The following is a 12,672-nucleotide window of genomic DNA, read 5'->3' on the forward strand; positions in this document are numbered from 1 at the left end:
TGGAGGGGTATGACTCCTTTGTCAGACATTGTATAATTTCATGTCAGTAATAGTGGGAGGTATGAATCCTTTGTCAGACATTGTATAATTTAATGTCAGTAATAGTGAGGAGTATGAATCCTTTGTCAGACATTGTAATAACGTAATGTCAGTAATAGTGCGGGGTATGAATCCTTTGTCAGACATTGTATAATTTAATGTCAGTAATAGTGGGGAAAAAAGCATCTTACTAAGAATATATGGCAGCTTTTGCAAGAATGAAGTGTGACAATATCATCTCAAAATTATGTTACTGTTCAGAAAATGTGAGCTCTAAAATACACAAGATACCAAAGTGGAGTAGTACTTTTATTTTCTAGAAACGTCTGACATATTGACATGCAGCTCTTATCTCAGCATTTAAAATCATCACTTGGTCATGACAAAAATGAAAAGTCTCATTTCAATGAAGATACCTATACTTAAATAAAGAAAGTGTTTTCTTCCTCTGTCAATGTAAAACCCTCCAGTCCTTTTTGTTGTCAAGTCCATGATTCCTCAAACAAAATTTCAGCAGAACCCAGTGTCTCGTCTTATTTGACTGTCAATACAAACACTGATTTTCAAAAGCTTTTAATACAAACATTAATATGTTGATGATGATGTTGCTGGTGCTGCTGGTGGAAACCTACATCAATATGGTTATGCAGGTGAAGCAATAAAGCAAGATGTCTTCATTGTATTTGCTCTCTAAATGTTCTGCATGATTATTCAAAATATACACCATTTAATGAAATAAATGGAGAAAAGTACAAAGATTTATACTTGACAAAATTATATCCTGTCTCTACATATTCAAAATCAGGTACAAGCTCTTTGCTGCCTCAGGCATTTAGACTTTTCAAACTCTTTGTGATCTGAAATTAAAAAGCAAAGATTTTGATCCTTCTTCAAGAGCTCCTTGTGAATTGGCTTTCAGATGGATTACATTTTTATTTAGGAATTGTCAAAACTAAAATAAAGATGAAATTCTCATGATTTTTCATTGGTCAACCAATTAGGACAGGTGCTTCCAGAAATATTTTTATCAAGGGGAAGTCACCCAAACCTACATCCAGAAGGGCAAATCATGATGGGCAGAGGGTAAACAATGCTGAATGGCAGCTGATGGGTGACAACATATTATAAGTTATATGAACACCCAAATTAAAAAAAAGCATTGAATAACATTATATCACTTCTCTGACAATAAATTTATACGGCATGCCTATTAGCCAGTAAATATTCTTTGTTTCTTATTACTGTACTTCAAAAGCCTTTGCGAACTGAAGATCATTTATTGGACCCATTTATATCTTTCTAGTGATCAGTTTATATACTGTTTCACATGTCAGACCACAAACCTTTAAAATTCTACCACTGTAGGAAGAAAATGTCCGAATTTGACCCCGTAAATTCTATACAGATATATTTAATACATTTTATATATATATATATATATATATATATATATATATATATATATATATATATATATATATATCTGTTTTGGATGTTATTTTTTCATTTATTCAACAGGCAAGCTCATTGTTAGCTTATCTGTCGGAGTAGCGTGGATTTTTCTTTTTAAACCAAATCCCTTCTTATAATCAGCTTGTTATAAAGACAGAACTACTGCCAAATGTGGCCAGTCTGAATATATATATATATATATATATATATATATATATATATATATAATCTTAATCTCCAAACAAAATCTTCCAAAATTCATGTATGATGTTCACTGGATATTTCTGTCAAAAGTATCAGATTTTTGCAAGGCCTAACTTACAAGTTGGTGCTATTTCTCTATCAGAAGCATCTGCACTGTGTTGGTAAATGTCAAACCATCAGATGTTTCCTCCTTGGCAGATGATCTTACTGACTTCCTAAAGAAATTCGTTATCTTTCAATTCAATATTACTCATGCTGGTGTGCTTTAGATATTTCCCTCATGGCTGATGAAGGGATCCATTTTGCTATACCCCTTTAAGAGATAATTTGATCTGAACACCTTGATCATTTTTGCAATTGGACAGCAAATCTTGATCATAAAGGTGCTTGTATTCAAACAATAATCTCCACACATATAGGACTAATTTAAATTAAAGACAAAAGACAAAAAAGACTGCAATAGGATCAATCTTACAGTTTTTAAACATTTAAAAATCATGCATTAGGTATGACAAATAGTTGGAACCAAGGCAATTTCAACAATCTTACCCCATTTTAAAAGCTGTGTGACTCTCAATAATTTCTGCAGGAAAGCCATGATCCTGCAGCTTGGCATGCATATATATATATATATATATATATATATATATATATATATATATATATATATATATATAGATACATACATACATACATACACATATACACCTCTCCCTTGATAACTTGCACACAATGGGGTCCGCAAACATAGACCGCTCTATTAGGGCGGCGCAAGTTTCCAAGGGACCTCCAAAGCTTAAAAAAGAAATCACTTTGACATCAAGAATGGGGGAAGGGAACGGCTTTAAGGAATTGGGCTGTTTATTGACTGAATCCTCATTTTACAATGACATCAATAATAATTTTTAACAATGCGCTTTTTCTAATGAAGTTGTTCATTATTCTGTTTAAATAACATTTATTTTCAAAATGTCAAACATAAGAAAGATTGTTCCAACTGGTTTCAACAACGTGAAAAAAGTCTGGTTCCCGTAGTGGTGTTTAATATTATCCTGACAAATCGGGAGTCCAATGAGTGGGGAACTAGACTAACTGTTGATACACCACCAAACAAGATTCCTTTTTTTCGAAATCACGACATTTATTTTTTGAGACAATCATCTATGTCAAAACTCAATTTTTATATTGTTCAATTAATACAATATTAATGTCATGATTTCATTGGAAATAATAATGAAACTTATCATCCTTGAGGATATCTCTATGTGCCAGTTCAAGAATTCTCTGAAACTCACCTGCCCACAATGGTCTGTATCTGTGAAATTAAGCTCTTTATTTTACGATGTATTCATTTTGCTTGGCTGCCTTGTTATCTTCGACCACAGTTATGAAAGAGTCGATTAACTTAAGGTAGTTTATGTTACATACACAATAACAATTATAAGTGTTCGATTGATCAAATGAAGTGAGTTTACCCAACATACGACCAGGGCTGCTAGATTTTAAGTCTGTATGATTTTCGTGAATTTTAACTTTTCTTGTATTCCACCTCCTTTATTTGATCCAAAAGACATAATTAACTTGATATTACAAAGAATGCCAGCTTTTAATTCAGTGCACCAATACAATAAATACTTCCAGAAGTCTGTTATCATAACACGGTCGGCACTTAATTAGGTTCTCAGAGAAATGCTCGCGGACATAGCTGTTATAGTAGACTGACACTATTTACATTTAATTACAAGAAGACACATTGCATTTATGACAATTACACTTAAAAGGAACTAAAAGATAGAACACAAATTTCAACTGATTAAAAAAATTATGTACTGCCTCCACTTTTTCACTGATCAAAATTTCCTTACATATTGTTAAATGTGGTGTACAAGGAATGTCGTTTGGAAAGAAAATGTAAAAAAAATTATTACCTAATTTTTAATTTAATATTACATAGTGCTGATTAAAATTTCCAGGTTCCAATGATAACATGAGTAATACATCAAAGTTTAGTTACCAATTTTGATCACGATTTTCTTCAAGTTAAATAAATAGGGATAATTTTGTTATATATTTTCTGGTTTTTAAAAAAATGGGATCTACGCCTGACCCCACGTTATAAGCGGGTTCACGAGGTATCAGAGCGCGAGTTCTCGAGGGAGTGGTGTATATCTTTTGGCTGAACATGATGTCATGAAATTAATCCCTATCAAACATTCATTTTCAACATTAAATGAACTTATTGCACCTACTTTTAAAACTCGACTGCAGGCTCTTGGCATTTTTAGCATGCACATGGCCAACAGTACACAACATGATGTGTGGAAACATGCACATGGTCAAACAGTACACAACATGTATATGTGGAAACATGCGCATGGTCAAACAGTACACAACATGTATGTGTGGAAACATGCACATGGCCAAACAGTACACAACATGCATGTGTGGAAACATGCACATGGTCAAACAATACACAACATGTGTGGAAACATGAACAGGATCGAACAGTACACAACATGCATGTATGGAAACATGCACATGGTCAAACAGTACACAACATGTATATGTGGAAACATGCGCATGGTCAAACAGTACACAACATGTATGTGTGGAAACATGCACATGGCCAAACAGTACACAACATGCATGTGTGGAAACATGCACATGGTCAAACAATACACAACATGTGTGGAAACATGAACAGGATCGAACAGTACACAACATGCATGTGTGGAAACATGCACATGGTCAAACAGTACACAACATGTATGTGTGGAAACATGCACATGGTCAAACAGTACACAACATGTATGTGTGGAAACATGCACATGGTCAAACAGTACACAACATGTGTGGAAACATGCACATGGTCAAACATTACACAATATGTATGTGTGGAAACATGAAAAGGATCGAACAGTACATAATATGCATGTCTGCAATCTGGTGTTTTGAACTCTACATACCTCTTCAAATTTGTGAATCTGTCTGATGAAGAAGTCACCATAGCGACGAGCAACCTTAGTGTCAGCAATGTGAATCATATCCTGTAAAACATAATGGAATACATGCTATATCTTAACAATACATTTTATAATACTGGCATTATTTATTTTAGGATATAATAAAAAAATTACTATTCCATATATGCCTCAAGTCTTCTATGGTACTGCATATACTAGCCGAGTCCAGATCTTCCATATTCAGAAGAAACAGTACAGACCCTTATTTGCCAGTGCAATAAGTGATGGCAGATCAAGATCTAGGATGTTTGAAATCTTATAAGCCAGGATACAGAGTAATTATTGACTAGTTACTTAGGATGAAGTAGTCATGATAATCTCTCATTTCAGGAGACTGATACATCTGTCTAAACTGAACTACCAGGATCAATTTCTTATACTGAACATAATGCTACTTCTAGCCTGCCAAACCAAATCCCCAAAGTTTCAGAATGACATGTTCCCATGGACAAAGAAAAAAATGAAAATTAAGCCACCGTTTTTGTTTAATGGATACAAGTTAAACAATGAATAAGGCCAAATCTGTACCATTTCAGTACCAGGTAAAGAAGTAATCTGCTTGCTCATAAACTTGTCTGGCGCCATTTGATGAGACAGTTGCAAAATGGTACTGTGGCATTTAATGACAAGGTAAAGGTTCTCAAAATGGCCTACTTTCATTTCACAATACCAGAGGTCACAAACAGTCCCAACAAGGCCACTGTTTGCAAGCTTCAGGCACTAAATGAAAATAAAATCTGTGTGCTATATTCCATCTCTCTCTTTCTATTATCATTAATCTGTTCATATGCATAGGTGTATGAAGGTAACTGTATATAATGGAATTTACATATCAAAATATCCTATGGTAAATTATGACAACAAAATCAGTTCCTTAAATACATCTTTCATTTTTCCACATTTTTTATGAAATTCAGTGCATTAGTTATAAGTTCAGATTCACAAAGACTATTTTTTGTCAGGCACTAACCTGGACAACACACAGGAAAAAAGCATTATTGGTTATGTTTTCTGGAAACAGTTCGATGTGAATGAAATGTCTAAGTTTTCATACAAGTGTCCTTTCCAGAAGTGGCTAAATTAGATCTGTTTGCATTGTCATCCTACAGGAATGTCAACAGACAGAAGTTAATAAACATTTCCTTTTCTGCTTAGGATTGGATTTAGATTTCTGCAAGATGCAAGTAGCATTCTAAATAATAATTTTTTTAGGGACTACAATAAGATGCAATGACAGCTGATCGGCTCAGTTAGTATAGTGATACTTTCAAGACAAAGACAAAAGTTGCACCATTTTAATTTTCTTATATGTAGCTGTGTCAACAATGAATCATAACTGTCAGGTATGGCCAATGCTCCAGAATCCAAACTATCTTACAAAACAGTGGTGTAAGTGCAGTGTTGCATAATGACCTAGGTCACAAATCCTAGATCATTAAACAAGGACTTTATAATCGAAATCATCGAATAACCAAGTTTCTGTGAAAAGCTTGATAGTATAGATTTCAACAAAAATATAACGATTTAATGGTTAAGACCAATTATATGCAATTTTCAATATTTTTTTGTGACTATATAACCATTAACAAATGAAAAAAATGTCACAATTCCACCCGGTTCTTGATAGGAAGTAATATGACCCTCAAATGTTTAAAGTCGTACTTCTAATCTGATTATATGTGGATATAGAAAAAGTATATCACTTGTGTGGAGTTTGTTAGCAGTAAAAAGTCGAACAAACAAAATAAACCCAGATCTGCCAGTGGACCCAACTTATAAATGAGTATATACTGTATGTATCATCTTGAATGATCAAATCAAGCACTTGACCAAGGAAAGTAATTTTTTTTAAATGTGAATTCATAACTACTGTCAAGACAAATTGAGTATTACTCCAGTAATGGCATCAAAGGCTGAAAAAAATTGGCACAAGCCAAAAATAAAGTGAAAGAATTGAAACCACCCTTACAACAACTTGAAAGAACTGAAACCACCATCACATGTCCTATTCAGTCTGTAACAGTATCTCAGTGGTGAAAAAGACACTTTTGAGAAACAACCTAGCAATCAACTTTAGTTTGAATCCATATAATTTAAAATATATTCAAAATTATGCAAACATGTAACAAACTACTGTATAATGTAGTGGAACAAACTACAGTGAAATGTAGGATAACAACTACTGCATAATGTAGCGTAACAAACTACTGTATAATGCAGGGTAACTAACTAATGTGCAATGTAGGATAACAAACTGTAGAATAACAAACTATTGTATAATTTAAGATAACAAAGCACTGTGTAATCTAAGAAAAAATCAATGGTATAATGCTGGGTAACTAACTACTGTGCAATGCAGGATAACAAACTGTAAGATAATGAAATATTGTATAATTTAGGATAACAAAGCACCATGTAATTTAAGTTAAAATCCATGGTATAATGCTGGGTAATCAACCACTGTATAATGTAGGGTAAAAAACTACTGTGTAATGTATGGTAACAAACTATTGTATAATGAATTAGCATTTGTAGGAAAAAAATCTGATACTATCCAAAAAGGAAAACGCTTAATTTTTCAGTCTTATTTTCTTGAAAAACATACCTTGCTAATTTACTTATTTCATTTACATGCAAAAAATCAATGCACCTCTTTCACATTTAAAGTATAAGCCATTCACAAACTTTGGACAAGGTACATGCTCTAGAACTAAAGTTATTATGCAAAAGCCATTTATTTTCTTTCAGTCCATGACCTTGACCTTATCCGTTTTTACCTCCAAATCAATTGGTTTCTTTCTTACCTAATTTGCAAGTCATCCACAAACTTTTATGAAGGCAAATGATGCATACCTAAGTTTTTGTGCAGAAACCATAATTCTTCTTTCACAATGACTTTAAGTTTTGACCACAAAATATTAGGCTTTTTTCTTACATCAAGTGCAACTATTCACAAAGTCCGGTCTAGATATGTGATGCAGAACTAATGTTACTGTGTGGAAACCATTTTTCTACTTTCTTTCACAGTGACTTCAACCTTTGACTTGATACGGTTTTCTCTTACCATAATACAAGTCAGCTATCAAGTTTGGAAATTGTAGATGGTGGAAACGTTGAGGTATTGTACAAGAACCAGAAATGGTAACAGACAAATGGATGGGCAAAAAGATGGATGCCAGATGGACTACCTCTTATCACAATACATTTTGCTTTGCAGTGGTCATATAAAATTCAGCATAGGTTACACACTCTGCTTTGCAGTAGTCACATAAAATTCATCATAGGTTACACACACTGCTTTGCAGTAGTCATATAAAATTCATCATAGGTTACACACACTGCTTTGCAGTAGTCATATAAAATTCATCATAGGTTACACACACTGCTTTGCAGTAGTCATATAAAATTCATCATAGGTTACACACTCTGCAGTAGTCATATAAAATTCATCATAGGTTACACACTCTGCTTTGCAGTAGTTGTATAAAATTCAGCATAGGTTACACACTCTGCTTTGCAGCAGTCATATAAAATTCATCGTAGGTTACACACTCTGCTTTGCAGTAGTCATATAAAATTCAGCATAGGTTACACACTCTGCTTTGCAGTAGTCATATAAAATTCAGCACAGGTTACACACTGCTTTGCAGTAGTCATATAAAATTCATCGTAGGTTACACACTCTGCTTTGCAGTAGTCATATAAAATTCATCATAGGTTACACACTCTGCAGTAGTCATATAAAATTCATCATAGGTTACACACTCTGCTTTGCAGTAGTTGTATAAAATTCAGCATAGGTTACACACTCTGCTTTGCAGCAGTCATATAAAATTCATCGTAGGTTACACACTCTGCTTTGCAGTAGTCATATAAAATTCAGCATAGGTTACACACTCTGCTTTGCAGTAGTCATATAAAATTCAGCACAGGTTACACACTGCTTTGCAGTAGTCATATAAAATTCATCATAGGTTACACACTCTGCTTTGCAGTAGTCATATAAAATTCAGCATAGGTTACACACTCTGCTTTGCAGTAGTCATAAAATTCATTATAGGTTACACACTCTGCTTTGCAGTAGCATATAAAATTCATCATAGGTTACACACTCTGCTTTGCAGCAATCATATAAAATTCAGCATAGGTTACACACTCTGCTTTGCAGTAGTCATATAAAATTCATCATAGGTATTCACTCTGCTTTGCAGTAGTCATATAAAATTCAGCATAGGTTACACACTCTGCTTTGCAGTGGTCATATAAAATTCAGCATAGGTTACACACTGCTTTGCAGTAGTCATATAAAATTCAGCATAGGTTACACACTCTGCTTTGCAGTAGTCATATAAAATTCAGCATAGGTTACACCCTCTGCTTTGCAGTAGTCATATAAAATTCAGCATAGGTTACACCCTCTGCTTTGCAGTGGGCATATAAAATTCAGCATAGGTTACACACTCTACCTTGCAGTGGGTATATACAAATGAGTACCAGTTATGTTGCATTTTCTGGATGTTGCCATTGTATTTGAATGAAATGACTAGACTTTTTGACTTTTTGGCACAAGTGACCTTTTTGGAACCAGCCAAATTACACCTATTGATGCCAAATTACACCTATTGATTTTTACCATCCTACATAAAGCAAGCAGATGAATTCAATAAGCATATCTGATAGCCTACAATGAATACAAATAGCACTGTTCACAAATCGCCATGAAAATCAGAGGAAAACATTTTGTTTTCTTTGGGACTATACCAGGATACAATAACATCTGACTGGGTCAATTAGTGAAGTGGTGCCTTGTAAAAAATGTGTATGTTAATATTATTCCCTGTGTTAGCAAGATCTAAGCCAACTTACTCTATCAATGTAAAAATCCACTTCTGATGCTGATTGGAATTCTCCCTCCAAACCACTTGTCCCTTTTGTCCACACCACATTCTTCATCTTGTGCTGGACAAAACACAAAAAGTTTATATTAGCATCATAATAAATGTCATTCTGTGATGTTGGTACCAGAGAGTAGGAAAGGATGAATCTACATGTAGCTAAAGAAAAGTAAAAAAGAAACTTATTTGGGATTGTGATTGTAACTGTATATTGGTCTTTCTCTTTTAAGATTTAAATGTTAAACTGGATATTAGCCTTCCTCTTGTAAGATTTCAGATGGATATCAATCTCTTGTAAGATTTCAAATGTATATCAATCTCTCTCTTGTAAGATTTCAAATGGATGTTAGTCTTCTTATTGTAAGATTTCAAATGGATATCAATCTCCTTCTTGTAAGATTTCAAATAGATATCAGTCTTCTTATTGTAAGATTTCAAATGGATATCAGTCTCTCTCTTGTAAGATTTCAAATGGATATCAGTCTTCCACTTGTAAGATTTCAAATGGATATCAATCTCCTTCTTGTAAGATTTCAAATGGATATCAATCTCCTTCTTGTAAGATTTCAAAAATAGATATCAGTCTTCTTATTGTAAGATTTCAAATGTATATCAGTCTCTCTCTTGTAAGATTTCAAATGGATATCAGTCTTCCTCTTGTAAGATTTCAAATGGAGAACAATCTCCTTCTTGTAAGATTTCAAATGGATATCAATCTCCTTCTTGTAAGATTTCAAATGGATATCAGTCTATCTCTTGTAAGATTTCAAATGGATATCAGTCTTCTTATTGTAAGATTTCAAATGGATATCAGTCTCTCTCTTGTAAGATTTCAAATGGATATCAGTCTTCCTCTTGTAAGATTTCAAATGGATATCAATCTCCTTCTTGTAAGATTTCGAAATGGATATCAGTCTCTCTCTTGTAAGATTTCAAATGGATATCAATCTCCTTCTTGTAAGATTTCAAATGGATATCAATCTCTCTCTTGTAAGATTTCAAATGGATATCAGTCTTCCTCTTGTAAGATTTCAAATGGATATCAATCTCCTTGTAAGATTTCAAATGGATATCAATCTCTCTATTGTAAGATTTCAAATGGATATCAATCTCCTTCTTGTAAGATTTCAAATGGATATCAATCTCGCTCTTGTAAAATTTCAAATGGATATCAGTCTTCCTCTTGTAAGATTTCAAATGGATATCAATCTCCTTTTAAGATTTCAAATGGATATCAGTCTCTCTCTTGTAAGATTTCAAATGGATATCAGTCTTCCTCTTGTAAGATTTCAAATGGAGATCAATCTTCTTCTTGTAAGATTTCAAATGGATATCAGTCTCATTCTTGTTAGATTTCAAATGGATATCAATCTCCTTCTTGTAAGATTTCAAATGGATATCAATCTCTCTCTTGTAAGATTTCAAATGGATATCAGTCTCTCTCTTGTAAGATTTCAAATGGATATCAGTCTTCCTCTTGTAAGATTTCAAATGGATATCAATCTCTCTCTTGTAAGATTTCAAATGGATATCAGTCTTCTTATTGTAAGATTTCAAATGGATATCAATCTCGCTCTTGTAAGATTTCAAATGGATATCAGTCTCTCTCTTGTAAGATTTCAAATGGATATCAGTCTTCCTCTTGTAAGATTTCAAATGGATATCGGTCTCGCTCTTGTAAGATTTCAAATGGATATCAGTCTTCCTCTTGTAAGATTTCATATGGATATCAATCTCGCTCTTGTAAAATTTCAAATGGATATCAATCTCCTTCCTGTAAGATTTCAAATGGATATCAGTCTCTCTCTTGTAAGATTTCAAATGGATATCAGTCTTCCTCTTGTAAGATTTCAAATGGAGATCAATCTCCTTCTTGCAAGATTTCAAATGGATATCAGTCTTCCGCTTGTAAGATTTCGGATATCACTCTCCTTCTTATAAGATTTCAACTGGATATCACTCTCCATCTTTAAGATTTGAACAGGGCATTAGGTCTTCCTCTTGTAGCGTTTGAACTAGACATTAGTCTTGCAAGATTTCAACTGGATATCACTCTCCCTCTTGTAAGATTTCAACTGGATATCAGTCTCCTTGTAAGATTTCAAATGGATAACAGTCTCCCTCTTGTAAGATTTCAAACGGATATCAGTATTTCTCTTGTAAGATTTCAAACGGATATCAGTATTTCTCTTGTAAGATTTCAAATGGATATCAATCTCCTTCTTGTAAGATTTCAAATGGATATCAATCTCCTTCTTGTAAGATTTCAAATGGATATCAATCTCCTTCTTGTAAGATTTCAAATGGATATCAATCTCTCTCTTGTAAGATTTCAAATGGATATCAGTCTTCCTCTTGTAAGATTTCAAATGGATATCAATCTCCTTCTTGTAAGATTTCAAATGGCTATCAATCTCTCTCTTGTAAGATTTCAATTGGCTATCAGTCTCCCTCATGTAAGATATGAACTGGACATTAGTCTTCCTCTTGTAAGATTTCAATTGGCTATCAGTCTCCTTGTAAGATTTCAATGGATATCAGTCTCCCTCTTTTAAGATTTCAAATGGATATCAATCTTGCTCTTGTAAGATTTAAACTGTTTAAGACAATTTATGAAGTATACAGAGCACCCAAGTTTTGCAAACATTGCAATAAAGTTAGATTGGTATACTGCATGTTAGAACTGCACCATTTTCAATCAGGACCAGCTAGACATCATAAGAAGTATTTTCACGAAAACCCTGCAATGACATGACCTTCATTTAGTACAGTAGAACCTGTCTTGAAAGACCACCTCTTTTGCCCAAAAAAAGTATGGTCTCTCAAGACAGGTGGTCTCGCATAATGTGGTCTCTTGAGACAGGTGGTTTCACATAGCAGTAGTCTTTCAAGACAGGTTGGCTGACATACTGGATCCATGGGACAGTATTTTCATTTATAAAAAACTAGACATCTGGATCAATGCATCTGTAAAATTTGGTGTCAGTCCTCACAGTAGTTTTGGAGGAGCTGTGATAACAAACTTGTTCTAATGTATGCCAGTCAGGTAACCTGGAAAG

The 12,672-nt window shown here is 33.6% G+C and overlaps 1 protein-coding gene across 1 annotated transcript in view; it reads right to left on the reverse strand.

Annotated features, from left to right (window-relative positions):
* Window positions 1–335: 335 nt before the first annotated feature.
* Window positions 336–12,672, reverse strand: part of LOC149802423 (eukaryotic translation initiation factor 3 subunit L-like) — an 83,998-nt gene continuing 71,661 nt past the window's right edge. Inside the window, exons 17-19 of the mRNA XM_089951630.1 lie at window positions 9,585–9,677; window positions 4,662–4,742; window positions 336–896 (exon numbers count right to left, since the gene is read on the reverse strand). Coding sequence (XP_089807756.1) covers window positions 864–896; window positions 4,662–4,742; window positions 9,585–9,677 — 207 coding nt within the window. The 3' untranslated portion in view covers window positions 336–863. The remainder of the gene's footprint in view (window positions 897–4,661; window positions 4,743–9,584; window positions 9,678–12,672) is intronic.

The sequence above is a fragment of the Sinohyriopsis cumingii genome, chromosome 3 (assembly GCF_028554795.1).
Source record: "Sinohyriopsis cumingii isolate HCF-2022 chromosome 3, ASM2855479v2, whole genome shotgun sequence".
Classification (NCBI taxonomy): domain Eukaryota; kingdom Metazoa; phylum Mollusca; class Bivalvia; order Unionida; family Unionidae; genus Sinohyriopsis; species Sinohyriopsis cumingii.